The sequence below is a fragment of the Ipomoea triloba genome, chromosome 12 (genome assembly GCF_003576645.1).
Source record: "Ipomoea triloba cultivar NCNSP0323 chromosome 12, ASM357664v1".
In the NCBI taxonomy this organism is placed as follows: Eukaryota; Viridiplantae; Streptophyta; class Magnoliopsida; order Solanales; family Convolvulaceae; genus Ipomoea; species Ipomoea triloba.
The window spans coordinates 9,068,617-9,080,287 of record NC_044927.1 but is presented as its reverse complement, the minus strand read 5'-3'; the positions used below and the strand labels follow the sequence as shown (position 1 = coordinate 9,080,287).

Genomic DNA, 11,671 nt, shown 5'->3' with positions numbered 1-11,671 from the left:
CTGTGTGGACCATGGTCCATGCAATAATGATTGTAATGAGGGAAGTCTCTTCGATTTTATCAAAAACAGTTTGGTAAATGGTCTTTTATTAAGTATCATCTATTTCTAACGGTACTCTAGAATAATGTCAATAGATGTGGGGAGGTGATCGTATTGTGCAAATATCTGCCATTCTACTTAAATATTGGGCTGGTATCCTGTGGATTCAACAAGTTAACATCTTGGTGTCATCCTGCATTTATTCTATCTTCTGTTCATTTGCTGCATATTTAAGTATTTGATATTGAGACACTATTCCCTCAAACCAGTAGGAATCAGATAACCTGCCTCCTCAAAGTACTTTGCACCGAGTATATTTTTCAGAAAATTTTTATCAGTATGTAAATAAATTATTAATTGAAAATTTCTATATGAAAAAATATGTAAGGGGCGTCATAATTATTACATTTTAATCAAAATTTATGGTTTTTAATTAGTAAAATAGTTAAATATACGCTTGAGAAAGATTCAAGTAATGATATAAGAAATCATAAGATAACTGTAATATTCAACCACCAATAATGTATGCAGAGGGGTGAATGGCGATGGCAGAGGCTAAGTAAAATCAACACACTATCTTATCTAATATTGTAAGTAAAAAAAATAAAAACCAAAATACTAAAAAAAAACCCAACTAAAAAAAAGAGAAAATTTTAATTTAGCACACATCACATGTAGGGGAAATGTTACTACCTCCCCATGTATATAATACAAAAAGATGGAGAAAGAGAGATTAATGTTCCGATCATCGATATCTCGCCGGCCGGTGGCCGGCGAGGAGCTTAGTGGTGGACGGTGGTGTTAGGCGCCGCGTGTGGCGGAAGGGCCGGTAGCTTTGCTGGCTTGCACTGGTAGCACTTGGCAAAAAGCCCAAATGTATCAACTTGTTTAACAAAATTGGTCATGCTAGCCCATCCTCCAAACCCAAACCCAACCACTAAAACCCAGCACACTATGAAGATGTTCAGTGCATACACTGCTGTCCAGCTTGGCAAGAAGAATGGAGGCTTCTCTGCAGCATTCTGCAATCATGAACAAAATCAAATGATTTACTCAAAAAACTTGCAATCAAATGGCCAATAATATATTAACTTGGTTGGTTAACAGAGGTTTAACGTGTCATCATATATATTATATATATGTGATTGTACCTGATACGATTCGGTGTATACTTTAGAAAAATGACGAAATTGACCTCTAAGTGTAGCCAGGAGGGACCACTAGTGGTAGAGATAATGAAACAATGGTTGATATACATAGTATGGTTAAATATGTCCAATTCATGGAGAATAATGGAGTCAAATAAGTAGACAGCTCATTTCAGACATAATACAACGCTCGGACTGTAGCACATAACTAATTGAAAATGACCTACCACCTATACCCTCTTCTCTACCAAAATATTTCTTTATTCAAGCCTTTAATGCCTTCTTCTCTCTCTCTTTTACTCTTGATTGAATTAGATTGGATTCTTTCTATGTAAACATTTTTTATATAGATAATGATTGGGCAGAGAAAGGGCTAAGTCTAACACCATTTGACTAGGGAATTGTTAAGTTGAGGTCAACAATAAGGGGTCAGGTTTCACCTTAACTCTAAAAAATGTGATGATGGTCTGTAAAAAAAATAATGTTGCACATTTGCTATTGGAGTTATAGCTTTTGGCATAGTGGAATAAGAGTCTGGTCACGAATTCGAGTCCCGACAAAATCAGTTAAGACTGACTAGTGCGGGATGATGTTGATGGTGTGTTACCTGTCGTGCGGAGGCTTTCCGGTAAGTGAGCATATGAGCGAGAGACGGGATGATGTAAACGGTGAAGCTAACAAGGAGGGCACCAACGGCCGAGTTGATGGGGCCAAAGAAGGGGAAGATGATGGCCAAGAACCATATGGGTATGACCACGGGCAGCCTAGCCAAGGCCCTCACGCAAATGCTTCTCGTGTCGTGCATCCCTATCACCTTCTCCCACACGAAGTACAACGGCGTGCACGCGAACCCAAACGTAATAAACTGCACCCATAAAAAAAAAACATATTGTAAACTCAGAAATTAAAATTGCCCGCTCAAGTTTAACTCACTGGTTCATTAGGTAATATTTGGAATCGGACTTCAATTTGAAATGTGAGTGGAAATGGGTGAGGTACCTGGTGGATGAGCATAAGGATAACGGCGGCGTCTCTCCAGGCGGATTTGGGGAGGAGGGCGAAGGCGTTGGAGTGGTCGAGAAGCTGGTCGCCGAAGGCCCAGTACACGGCGGTTGCCGACGGAAGGGTGAGGGTGAACACATACAGTGTAGCAAACAAGTAGATGTACTTGAACTTCTGTGGTTTCCACATCGCATGCATGATTTCACTGAATTTTATTTCACAATATCAATCACCACTCATATACTCATATATGGTTTGTTATAGCAAATCAAGAATTCAGACCTTATTTAAAAATTAAAAAAAAAAAACTAAAATAAAAAGGTACGAACAGAAAACAAATACAGTAAAACAAGAATCTGAGCACTGGATTCTTTAATTTATTATTGAATATTTGTTAGGTAGAATTATTAATCAATGTGATACGCTAGATGCCCCAACTGCCCATAATTTTACCATATGTAACCACCTAAATGATGTACACTCTTATGCCAATTGTTATACCATGGATTAGACTTCATATTGTATTGTGATCCATAATACAAAAATTATGTACCTTCAATTAACACATTTTGTACTTATACTTAACAATTTTTGTATATGTATACAAATAACTTAATAATTGCTGACACATAATATGATAGCTACATGTACAAAAACGGTAAACCGCAAGTACAGAATGATATAGATACAGAATCTCCTAATGTTATTTTTTGATCAGGGTATACAATACAGGACCCATCAATAAAAGTGCAGAAAGATTTAAATAATGTCGAGGATCAAGGAAAAAAAAACCACAATACAGGACCATCAATAAAAAAGAATGCTAAAATACAAAGTAAAAACCATGATTTAATGTATAATATTATTTTTGGTTTGATCACGAGTTTTTTAGACCAATTAATTATAATTACACACAGAGACTAATTTTGAACATGCAAAATAGGACCTAAGTATAACAAAATACTCCTTTATGATTTAATATATAATATTAAGACTTTGATAAATACAAAATTGCAAATTAATACACAAAAGCATATAAAGAAGCTTACACAGTGACAGCATGACCACCAAAGGTGTATAGAATATTGGTAGCACCAGTGAAATACAACACAAGCTTTTTTGGACCTGAGTGTTGCACACCATCAACCTAGAAGAAAAATACAAGTTGTTAAGATAATGGTTTCCATTATAGGAAGTGATTTGGTACAGTAAACTAAGGGGTTATGATTGATTTAAAAGAAAAAAAAAAGAAAAAAAAAAGAAGATATTAAACATTATTTTCTGCTAAAGTGACCACACATGTCAATATCATGTACCAAACTAAACATGGTGGTCTTGAGTCAGAACTGGCTAGGTAAGAATATATGGTCTTTAGTCAAAGCCAGAGTCATAAAATATGAGAAATTGCACTTTTTGTCATTAAGTTACTATTAACGTTACATTTTTTGATTTTTTGTGCTCACTTTTCATCTCTGAGTTTTACTAAACATAAATATTTCGTCCCTAATGTTTTATTAGTAAAGGGGCGAGAAGTGCAACGTTAATAATAACTTAGGGACGAAAAGTAAGTATGACCAGCACTTACGGAAGGAATTCTATAATTACCTTATAACTTAGGAACGGAGATTGTAATTTTATCTAAAATAAAATATGTACCTGTCCATTGGCAAGGGCTGCAATGGTGAGATACCAAGCTGTATAAGTGGTCATCCCAAGGCCTAGGAAAGACCAAATCCTGTAATTGTGGAAGGAAGGAATGAACACAGTGGTGGCACAACAAGCTCCAAATATGTATGTCCATGTCCTCTTGTCTAACCGGTCATTTATGTAGTATATGTTACTGTTCATATCAAGAAAACACAAACACTGAGTGATTATGTTCAACAAACTAGCAAACCTTCACATTCAGATTCTCAGCATTTGAATAATAGTAATTGTTGGGCAGAGGCCAGTAAAGGGCCAAGTCCATCAATTAGTCGCTAGGGGACCAAGTACAGCACCCTGCCTTTCAAAAATGTGATGGCAGTTTATAAGTAAATAAAGTTGTGTCTTCGCTACTAGCTATAACTTTTGGCGTAAGTGGTAAGTGCTTGATACTAACAAAGTGGTATCAGAGTCAGGTCACGGGTTGAGAGTCCAACAAAAACAAAAATTGTGCAGTTAAAACTGGTAGGTGCGTGGATTGTTGGGTGGAGACCGATAAAGGGTCAAATTCAGTATCTTGTCTAGGGTCTATAAGGGGCACTTGATCCTAACAACAATAATAATGGGAAAATAATGTAGTTTAGTTTATACCTAGCACAAGCAATGAGTTGTATGACAGATCCAAAGAGAAGGAATGTACAATTGAAGGCAAGGCCCACTGCTTTCCAGTATGGACCCAACAATCCATCAAGCACTTCAAACCACTGCACATTAAATTCATCCAAACTTAATAAAATGGAAAATTGAAGCTTTCCCAGAACCATCCATGTATGAGTATGAGAGATGAAATAAAGTTAATTACCTGAATAACATGGTTTTTAAAGCTTACACCTTCTTTCTCTTTCCTGCTTCTGTACTCTATGTAGAGCACACTGATGAGATAAGCTGTCCAGCTTCCCAGCAGTCCATAGAACACTTGAAGCACAATCCCTGATAGCATACCAAGTTGTGAAAAGGAATATGGGAGTGTCAATAGGACCTGTGCCACCTGTTTTGTATACATTTTAAAGGTAGAATTAAAAAATAATACTCTGAACAAAAAACAATAACCATGGCAGAAAATTCAATTTTGGCTTATTTGACCATAAGCATGTTTGGTAAATAATGCTAATTTTGGCTTATTTGACCGCTCTTAATTGTTTGGTTAATAAACTTTTTATAACTCCAAAATGCTAAAATTCAAAAGGCTACTCAAAGCAGCATTTTCAATTAACTTTTTGTGAAAAAAAAATATATCAAACAGCTATCAACTAACATCTAATTTATCAAACAACTTTCTACCATCAACTAATGTTATCAACAAATCACACTTTCTAACCCAAACAGTCAACCCAATCAGCTAACAACCATTTACAAAACAGGGCTATTAACTATAGATTTTGGTAATATGACAAAATCAGGTCATGGATTCGAGTCCCAACAAAAATAAAAACTGGGCAGTTAAAACAGGTAAGTGCAAATGCGGGGTAGAGACCGCTGAAGGGCCAAGTCCAGTCCCGTAAAAAGGGTTTGATCCTAACAGGAAATCCGAAAAAGAATTTTAAAAAAAATTGCATACTTGGTTGGAAGCACAGCTGAACCAAGCATCCCAAGCAGAGCCACCATGCCAGAGAAAGCTCTTCATACTGAACAAGGACTGTTCTTCATCATCTTTGTTCTCAACTTCATCTTTGCCGCCGCCGCCTTCATGTTCCAAGACAATAGCTTCCTCTGCTTGCTTCTGGGGCAACATTGTTGTGTTTCGATTTTATCCCAGAAAAAGAAACCTCTGTGCTATATAACAGACACAAAATGAGACAAAAAAACAACAGGGAAAATGAAAATAAAAGAAAAAAACCACAGTCCCCCACCTCTTCCCCAGAAAACGAAAGCCAAGGGGAATTACCAAAATCCTCGAGAAAAACCCCAAAAAGAAAACAACGAAAGCATAAATACAGAAAAAAAGGTTGGAACTTTAGAATTAAAACATTAATCCAAAATCAAGCATGGCTTGTCTCAGACTCAGTCACTTTGCCACTCCAAACCACTAACCTTCTTCTCGAGACGTCTCTTTCTTGAACCCAGATCTCAGAGAAAAAAAATTCTCTCTCTCTCTCTCTCTTTCTCTCTCTCTGTGATTTGTGCTTTCTTTTCAGAACCTTTCTTCTTGTTTGCAGTGAAAACAGTGAAAGCACGGATAGAATAAAAGGCTCAAGGGTTCTTTAATTCTCGCCAAGAATTCAAACACCCACCATAGAGCTAAAGCAGACAGAAATAAATGCAGCCCAGAAATTATGGACAGAGACGGATCACCACCCCCCAGCAACAAAATCTCTGTAATCACACCTCCACTTAAATACTGTGATTCGATACAGATATAGATATATGTATATTTATATTTATAGGTGCAGAGCGGCCGAGACGGCGAAAGATGTCTGAAAAGCAGCAAAGGGTACAGAGATGACAGTGTTTGTTTGTAGAGTACAGAGAGATTGATGAGAAAGAACAAAACAAAGCTTAACAGACTCTTCTCTTATTATACTACTGTGTTATTATTAAGTATTGTGAAAAGAAATTGCCTTTTTCGATATAGTATGTGAAAGTATATATAGAAGATACTACTCCATTGTGTGTGTGTATATATAATAGCGGGCAGTACTGGTGGGGAGCGGTGTGAGTGCATATTTATTGAGAGAGATAGAGAGAGAGAGAGAAAGCAGAAGCAACTTTATTATTAGTATTATTATTGTTTTCTTTTTTGATTTGGCTTTGAAATTCTCTCTTTTCTCTGTATTCCACTTTCGATTTTATTCTTCAGTCTTCTTTGATGGAAAGGGAGTGAAGAAGGGGGTTGCATATTTACAGTGATGGATTGAAGGAATTTTACCAGTTCAACTGGACTAGTTACGTAGTTAGTAAATACACACACAACTGAAGCCTAATAAAATAAGTATATATAGAAAAAATATTTGATTAACTGTTGGTGTATAGCACGACGGTAAATCACAACGCACTGCGTCATTAAAAAAAAAGTTAAGTATTTACTAAGTCCTTTTATGTAAATATCAATAAATATCTTATATATATATATACTACACTACTTCAGTGTTGTAAAAGTCGATCTAAGCACCGACTAGGCGCTAGGTGCCCATAGGCTAAGATTATTTCAACCCTAGCCGGCTTTTAGTCGGTCGGATGACTAATCGGCCGACTAGGCGTCTTAGGCGCTGAGTTGGGCGCCTAACTTGGTTGAGTTGGTGTCCAACTCGGCCGAGTTGGCACTCAACTAGGGCGAACTGTTTTTTTTTTTTGGCCTACTTGGCTACTCCTCTTCTATGTTCTTCCAGTCATGTACTCAACTAATCATCTAACATATGCAGTTGACTAGTTTGGGAGATTATAACAGTTTAACAACTCCTAGCCTCGAGTGAGAAAAGTAGAGACAATATACCTGAATTATTCGGCCACCTAGGAGGCCGCCTAGGCATCCAACTAGCACCTAACGCCTTCTGCAACATTGCACAATATAACTTTTAATTTTTTTAAAAAAACATTATTTATTATATTCTAATAAAATACACTCGAAACCATCACGCGATCCTCACAAATTTTCAATTGGTATTAGAACAATGCTGCTTAAATTACTAGCAAAAATTTGATGAATTTTCCTAGAGAAAGATTATCAAACAGTAGACCCACTGCCCTGCATAGCGAAAATTATTCCTATCGAAAAACAAGAATGAGAATATACATACAATCCCAAGGAGAAAGAGTATGGCGAGCTCTAGAAAAGGGATGGATTCCTCCAACAAACGAAAAGGGAAACTTGAAAGGCAAAGAGGACTGGACAGATGAAGAAATCAAGCAAGCTGATCACAACTCCAAAGCCATGAATGCTATTTTTGGAGCAATGAATGATATAAATTTCAAACTAATTTGTGCAACAGACATAGCCAAAACAACATGGGAAATCTTATGTAATCATCATGAAGGAAATTCCATAGTAAAACAATCAAAACTACAAATGGTCTAGACACGATTCAAAAATCTGAAAATGGAAGAAGAACATATCACTCAATTCAGTGCAAGAATCATTGATATCTCTAGAGTCGCGTATAATCTAGTAGACCCTATCCTTGAGGCTAAACTAGTAAAAAATGTACTACGTTACTTACCTGAAAGATTCATGATGAAAGTCGCAGCCATCCAAGAGAGTACAGATCTAAACACATACTAATTAAGTGATCTGATAAGAAATCTCCAAGCATATTAGCTAGAGATGTTTGGAAAGCCTAATACCAAAGGAGTAGCCTTCAAAATAATACAAGAACCATATTCAGATACTGAGATCAAAGACATGGAAGAATCAATAGCGTAGCTGACAAAAAAAAACTAAATATAATTGTTGAAAAATTCAACAAACTCAGGAACAAAATTGGAGAACCTTCACATAACGAATATATCATCACGATTAGATTAAAAAAAAATTGATAGTGCCAAAAAGGAACCTATTTTCAACCTAGATGGAATACAATGCTACGAATGCAAGGGATATGGACACATTCAATCCAAATGTTCAACACATCTAAAAAAGAAGAACAAAACCTACAACAATAACTCAAGAAGCGAAGAAGAAAATTCAAACTTTGTAGCCTTTCTTGCCAGTCATGAAGAGGACAGTGAAACAAAAAATGATGTGGAAGACCTTCTAGATGCATACACACAATTTCCATCAAAATTTGAAGAACTCATCAAAATTAAATGCATCCTCACGCAAGATATTCGTGACCTAAAAATTGAAAAAGAAAGAGAAAAACGTCTTCATGATGAAACAAAAGAAAAAGTAAAAACCTTTCAAGAAAAGGAGGGAGAATTGATAAAAGAAAAAAGAAGAACTAAAAAAGGAAGTGGGAAAAGTAATGATGTAAAGTGGTGATAATGAAAAGGGGATGAAAATGTCGTTCCGCTGAGTATTGGAGCTATGGCACGTACTTGTATGAGTTGTTAGATTCTAGACACTAATGTTCTGGATTTAACAAATGATCCAAGCAAATAATGATTGAGGATGGAAAGTAAACTAATATTTTTTTGTTATTGATATAAAGGAATGCAAATTAAATATGGATTAACTATATGGTAAAATAATGGGTCCAGATTAGAGGTATTGCTTTCTTGATGCACTAACAATCTCAGAATTAGAGGAAAATAATTCACCAAGGGAATTATGGCAATGCACATGAAAATTCAAGTCTAAACTACGATAGTAATCAATAAACAAGAATTAGATTAGGATTGCCCCACTTTCGTGATGCATCAATGCTAACCCTTGAAACACAAAAACATTATAAGTCCCAAATTACCCCTATTTTCATAGTAGGAAAATTAGGTTTGAAATTGGTTAGGCTTGAGTCTTTTATCCAACTTTCATTGAGATAAAAGTCTCTCCAAAACAAACTAACAATTGCTGCGCATCAATCACTAACAAGAAGAATTTATAATCCAATTCAAACATAAAACCCTAGGGGAATAATTTATCCCCTTTATGCAATAATCACAAACCTAGTATCAAGAATAGCAATAGAACCCTAATCCAAACTCAAAAGCTAACTACTCACGCATCATAATGGTAAACAAAGCAAAACTAAAGTAAATCACCATCAACATTGCAAGAAAACTAAGAAGAAAGTAAACAAGGAATAAAGGAAACTTTACTATTGAAGAAGAAGAAATCTTGGAAAAAAACCAATCCAATCCGCAATTCAAGCTTGAAATCAAAGCAATCTATGTAAAACTATGCTAGGGAAATCTAAAGAGAAATAGAAAAATAAGCCAAAACTTGCTAGGCTTCGGAATCTCCAAAAAGTGCCGAAAATCGCAGATTAAATAGAAGACAGTATAGGCCTCATGGCTTACCTCACGGTCGTGTGGCTGGCCGTGAGGAGGTCGCGTAAAGGCTCTGATTTAAGTGGCCCCACGGCCACTCACACGGGTGTGTGGGTGCTTCTTCCTTTGATCCTTGAGTGGATTCTTTAGCTTCTAACATTGATCCAATAAGCTCCAAAATATTTCATTTGCTAACTCCTTAGAACAACATAACACATTATCACACGAGTCTCAGTTTCCACTTAGATATAGATATTTTGCACCAAAAACAACTAAAATGAGGAGTGAATAATGCTTCAGAATCATAGATATCAACTCCCCCACACTAGAATGTTTGTTTGTCCTTAAGCAATTACCAAGGACAATTCACCTTCCAAGTAATGAAACTGATCACACTTCCTCCTTCACTACAAGAAAAATGCTCAAAGACAACACTACAAAGACAACGGTTTTTGACAAACCACCAACCAACTTATGACAACCAAACATGCTTCAAGAATCATCTCAGTAGCACCAATGAATTCCCTTCTCAAGCCAATAACCAGGCACCAAAATTATTAAGGTGGGTTAGGATCCTATAAGCACAAGTGCTCAGTTGAGATTATGTAAAACTTGGCTTAAAATGAAATCTCATAGGCTTGCCCTTCATACTCCCACTAGATCAACTCTAAGAATGCATGTCAAGATCAAATAGATCTTTATTCAGCTTGTAATGGGGCTAAGGGTTTATGGCTAACAAAGAAGAGGTATGGAAAATAACAGAATGAGAGAACTTCACACTTATTCACAATGAAATCTAGAAGAGATATGATAGGTATGGTCAAAGGAGAAATCTACAAATGAGAACACAGTAACACTCTAAGACGGTGGGGTTAGGCACAACTTTCTAGAAAGATGGAACACTTGCACTTTTATTCACTTTTTTTTTCTTCTTATCCCTTCACTTTTTCGTCGCTTCAAACTTCTTTTTTTTCAAACTTTTTCAAACAACTTTTTCTCTCTTTTTTTTTTCTTTTCTACCAACCAAACAACTCTCTTTCCTTTCAATATAAATCAACCAACCAACTCATTCTATTCACCAAACCCCTACACTAGGACAAAAGTATCAAGAGTGAGTCTAATAAAGATAAGCTCATAAAGAAATCTCTTCTAAACTAAAGAACAAATGATGCATTCTCTCTAAGGGTGGATGAATACATATGGCTAGAGGCTGAAGGTTAAATAACAAGGATTAATACAAGAAAAATAACACAACAATGGGGATAAGTGTTTTGCACTTATTAAACAAACACAAAGCTCAACGGGGACAACTAGGGGTAAACAAATATGTAACAAGGGTAGGTTTAAAGGCTTGGGCTAACAAAAATGGCCTAAATCACTTCAAGACATGCAAAACTTAAATTTCACTAAGAGAGTATTGAGGCAAGTTCTGGCAAGTCAAATATCACCGGAATCCCACATAAGCCTTCACTAGTAATGCATAACACACAAGATCAGAGAATTCATTCAGTTAGAGGTTAACCCAGCTATTGGCAAGAGACTAGATCAATCAGAAGCTCAACCTTGAATCATCAACTACAAGCTAGGGTGCACAAGTACCACCAAATCAGACCACAAACCAACAAGAGGGAAGTGGTTACAATTTCAAAGCAAGGAAAACAAACTACCCAAAGTTACGCACAATGAGTCCTTCAAGCAAAGTTAAATAAAAATTTTTATTTTCAAAGCAAAACTTGATCTCCCCCCCCCACCCCCACCCCCACCCACACACATACACACAAAAACATGGACATCGTCCCTGATGATGGACCAAGTATATATTATATTGTCCTCATATAGAATATTAGGAGTAAAACATAACATAACCAGTTCGGGACGTGGCATCATGAGAATCGAACAAAATAGTCAGTACCCAT

The 11,671-nt window shown here is 36.3% G+C and overlaps 1 protein-coding gene across 2 annotated transcripts; it reads right to left on the bottom strand.

The window, feature by feature from the left end:
* Positions 1-520: 520 nt before the first annotated feature.
* Positions 521-6,524, bottom strand: LOC115999125 (auxin transporter-like protein 2). Of its 2 annotated transcripts, none has more exons than XM_031238902.1 (9): positions 5,925-6,524; positions 5,452-5,666; positions 4,696-4,881; positions 4,485-4,597; positions 3,846-4,029; positions 3,239-3,336; positions 2,187-2,394; positions 1,795-2,052; positions 521-1,061 (listed from the first exon to the last, which is right to left on the bottom strand). In XM_031238902.1, the coding sequence occupies exons 2-9, from the start codon at positions 5,623-5,625 to the stop codon at positions 822-824; spliced, it is 1,461 nt and encodes a 486-aa protein (XP_031094762.1). In that variant the 5' UTR covers positions 5,626-5,666; positions 5,925-6,524; the 3' UTR covers positions 521-821. The 2 variants fall into 2 exon arrangements, with proteins under 2 accessions (XP_031094762.1, XP_031094761.1); XM_031238901.1 differs by having other exon boundaries at positions 5,452-5,661; positions 5,925-6,523.
* Between the last annotated feature and the right edge of the window lie 5,147 nt (positions 6,525-11,671).

Excerpts from the sequence above, each read along its gene's own strand:
- LOC115999125 (XM_031238902.1), bottom strand. The coding sequence starts at position 5,625 with ATGTTGCCCCAGAAGCAAGCAGAGGAAGCTATTGTCTTGGAACATGAA. Across the intron at positions 4,598-4,695 it reads TTAAAAACCATGTTATTCAG|TGGTTTGAAGTGCTTGATGG; the intron begins GTAATTAACTTT and ends TTTAATGTGCAG. Across the intron at positions 4,030-4,484 it reads CAACTCATTGCTTGTGCTAG|TAACATATACTACATAAATG; the intron begins GTATAAACTAAA and ends TGATATGAACAG.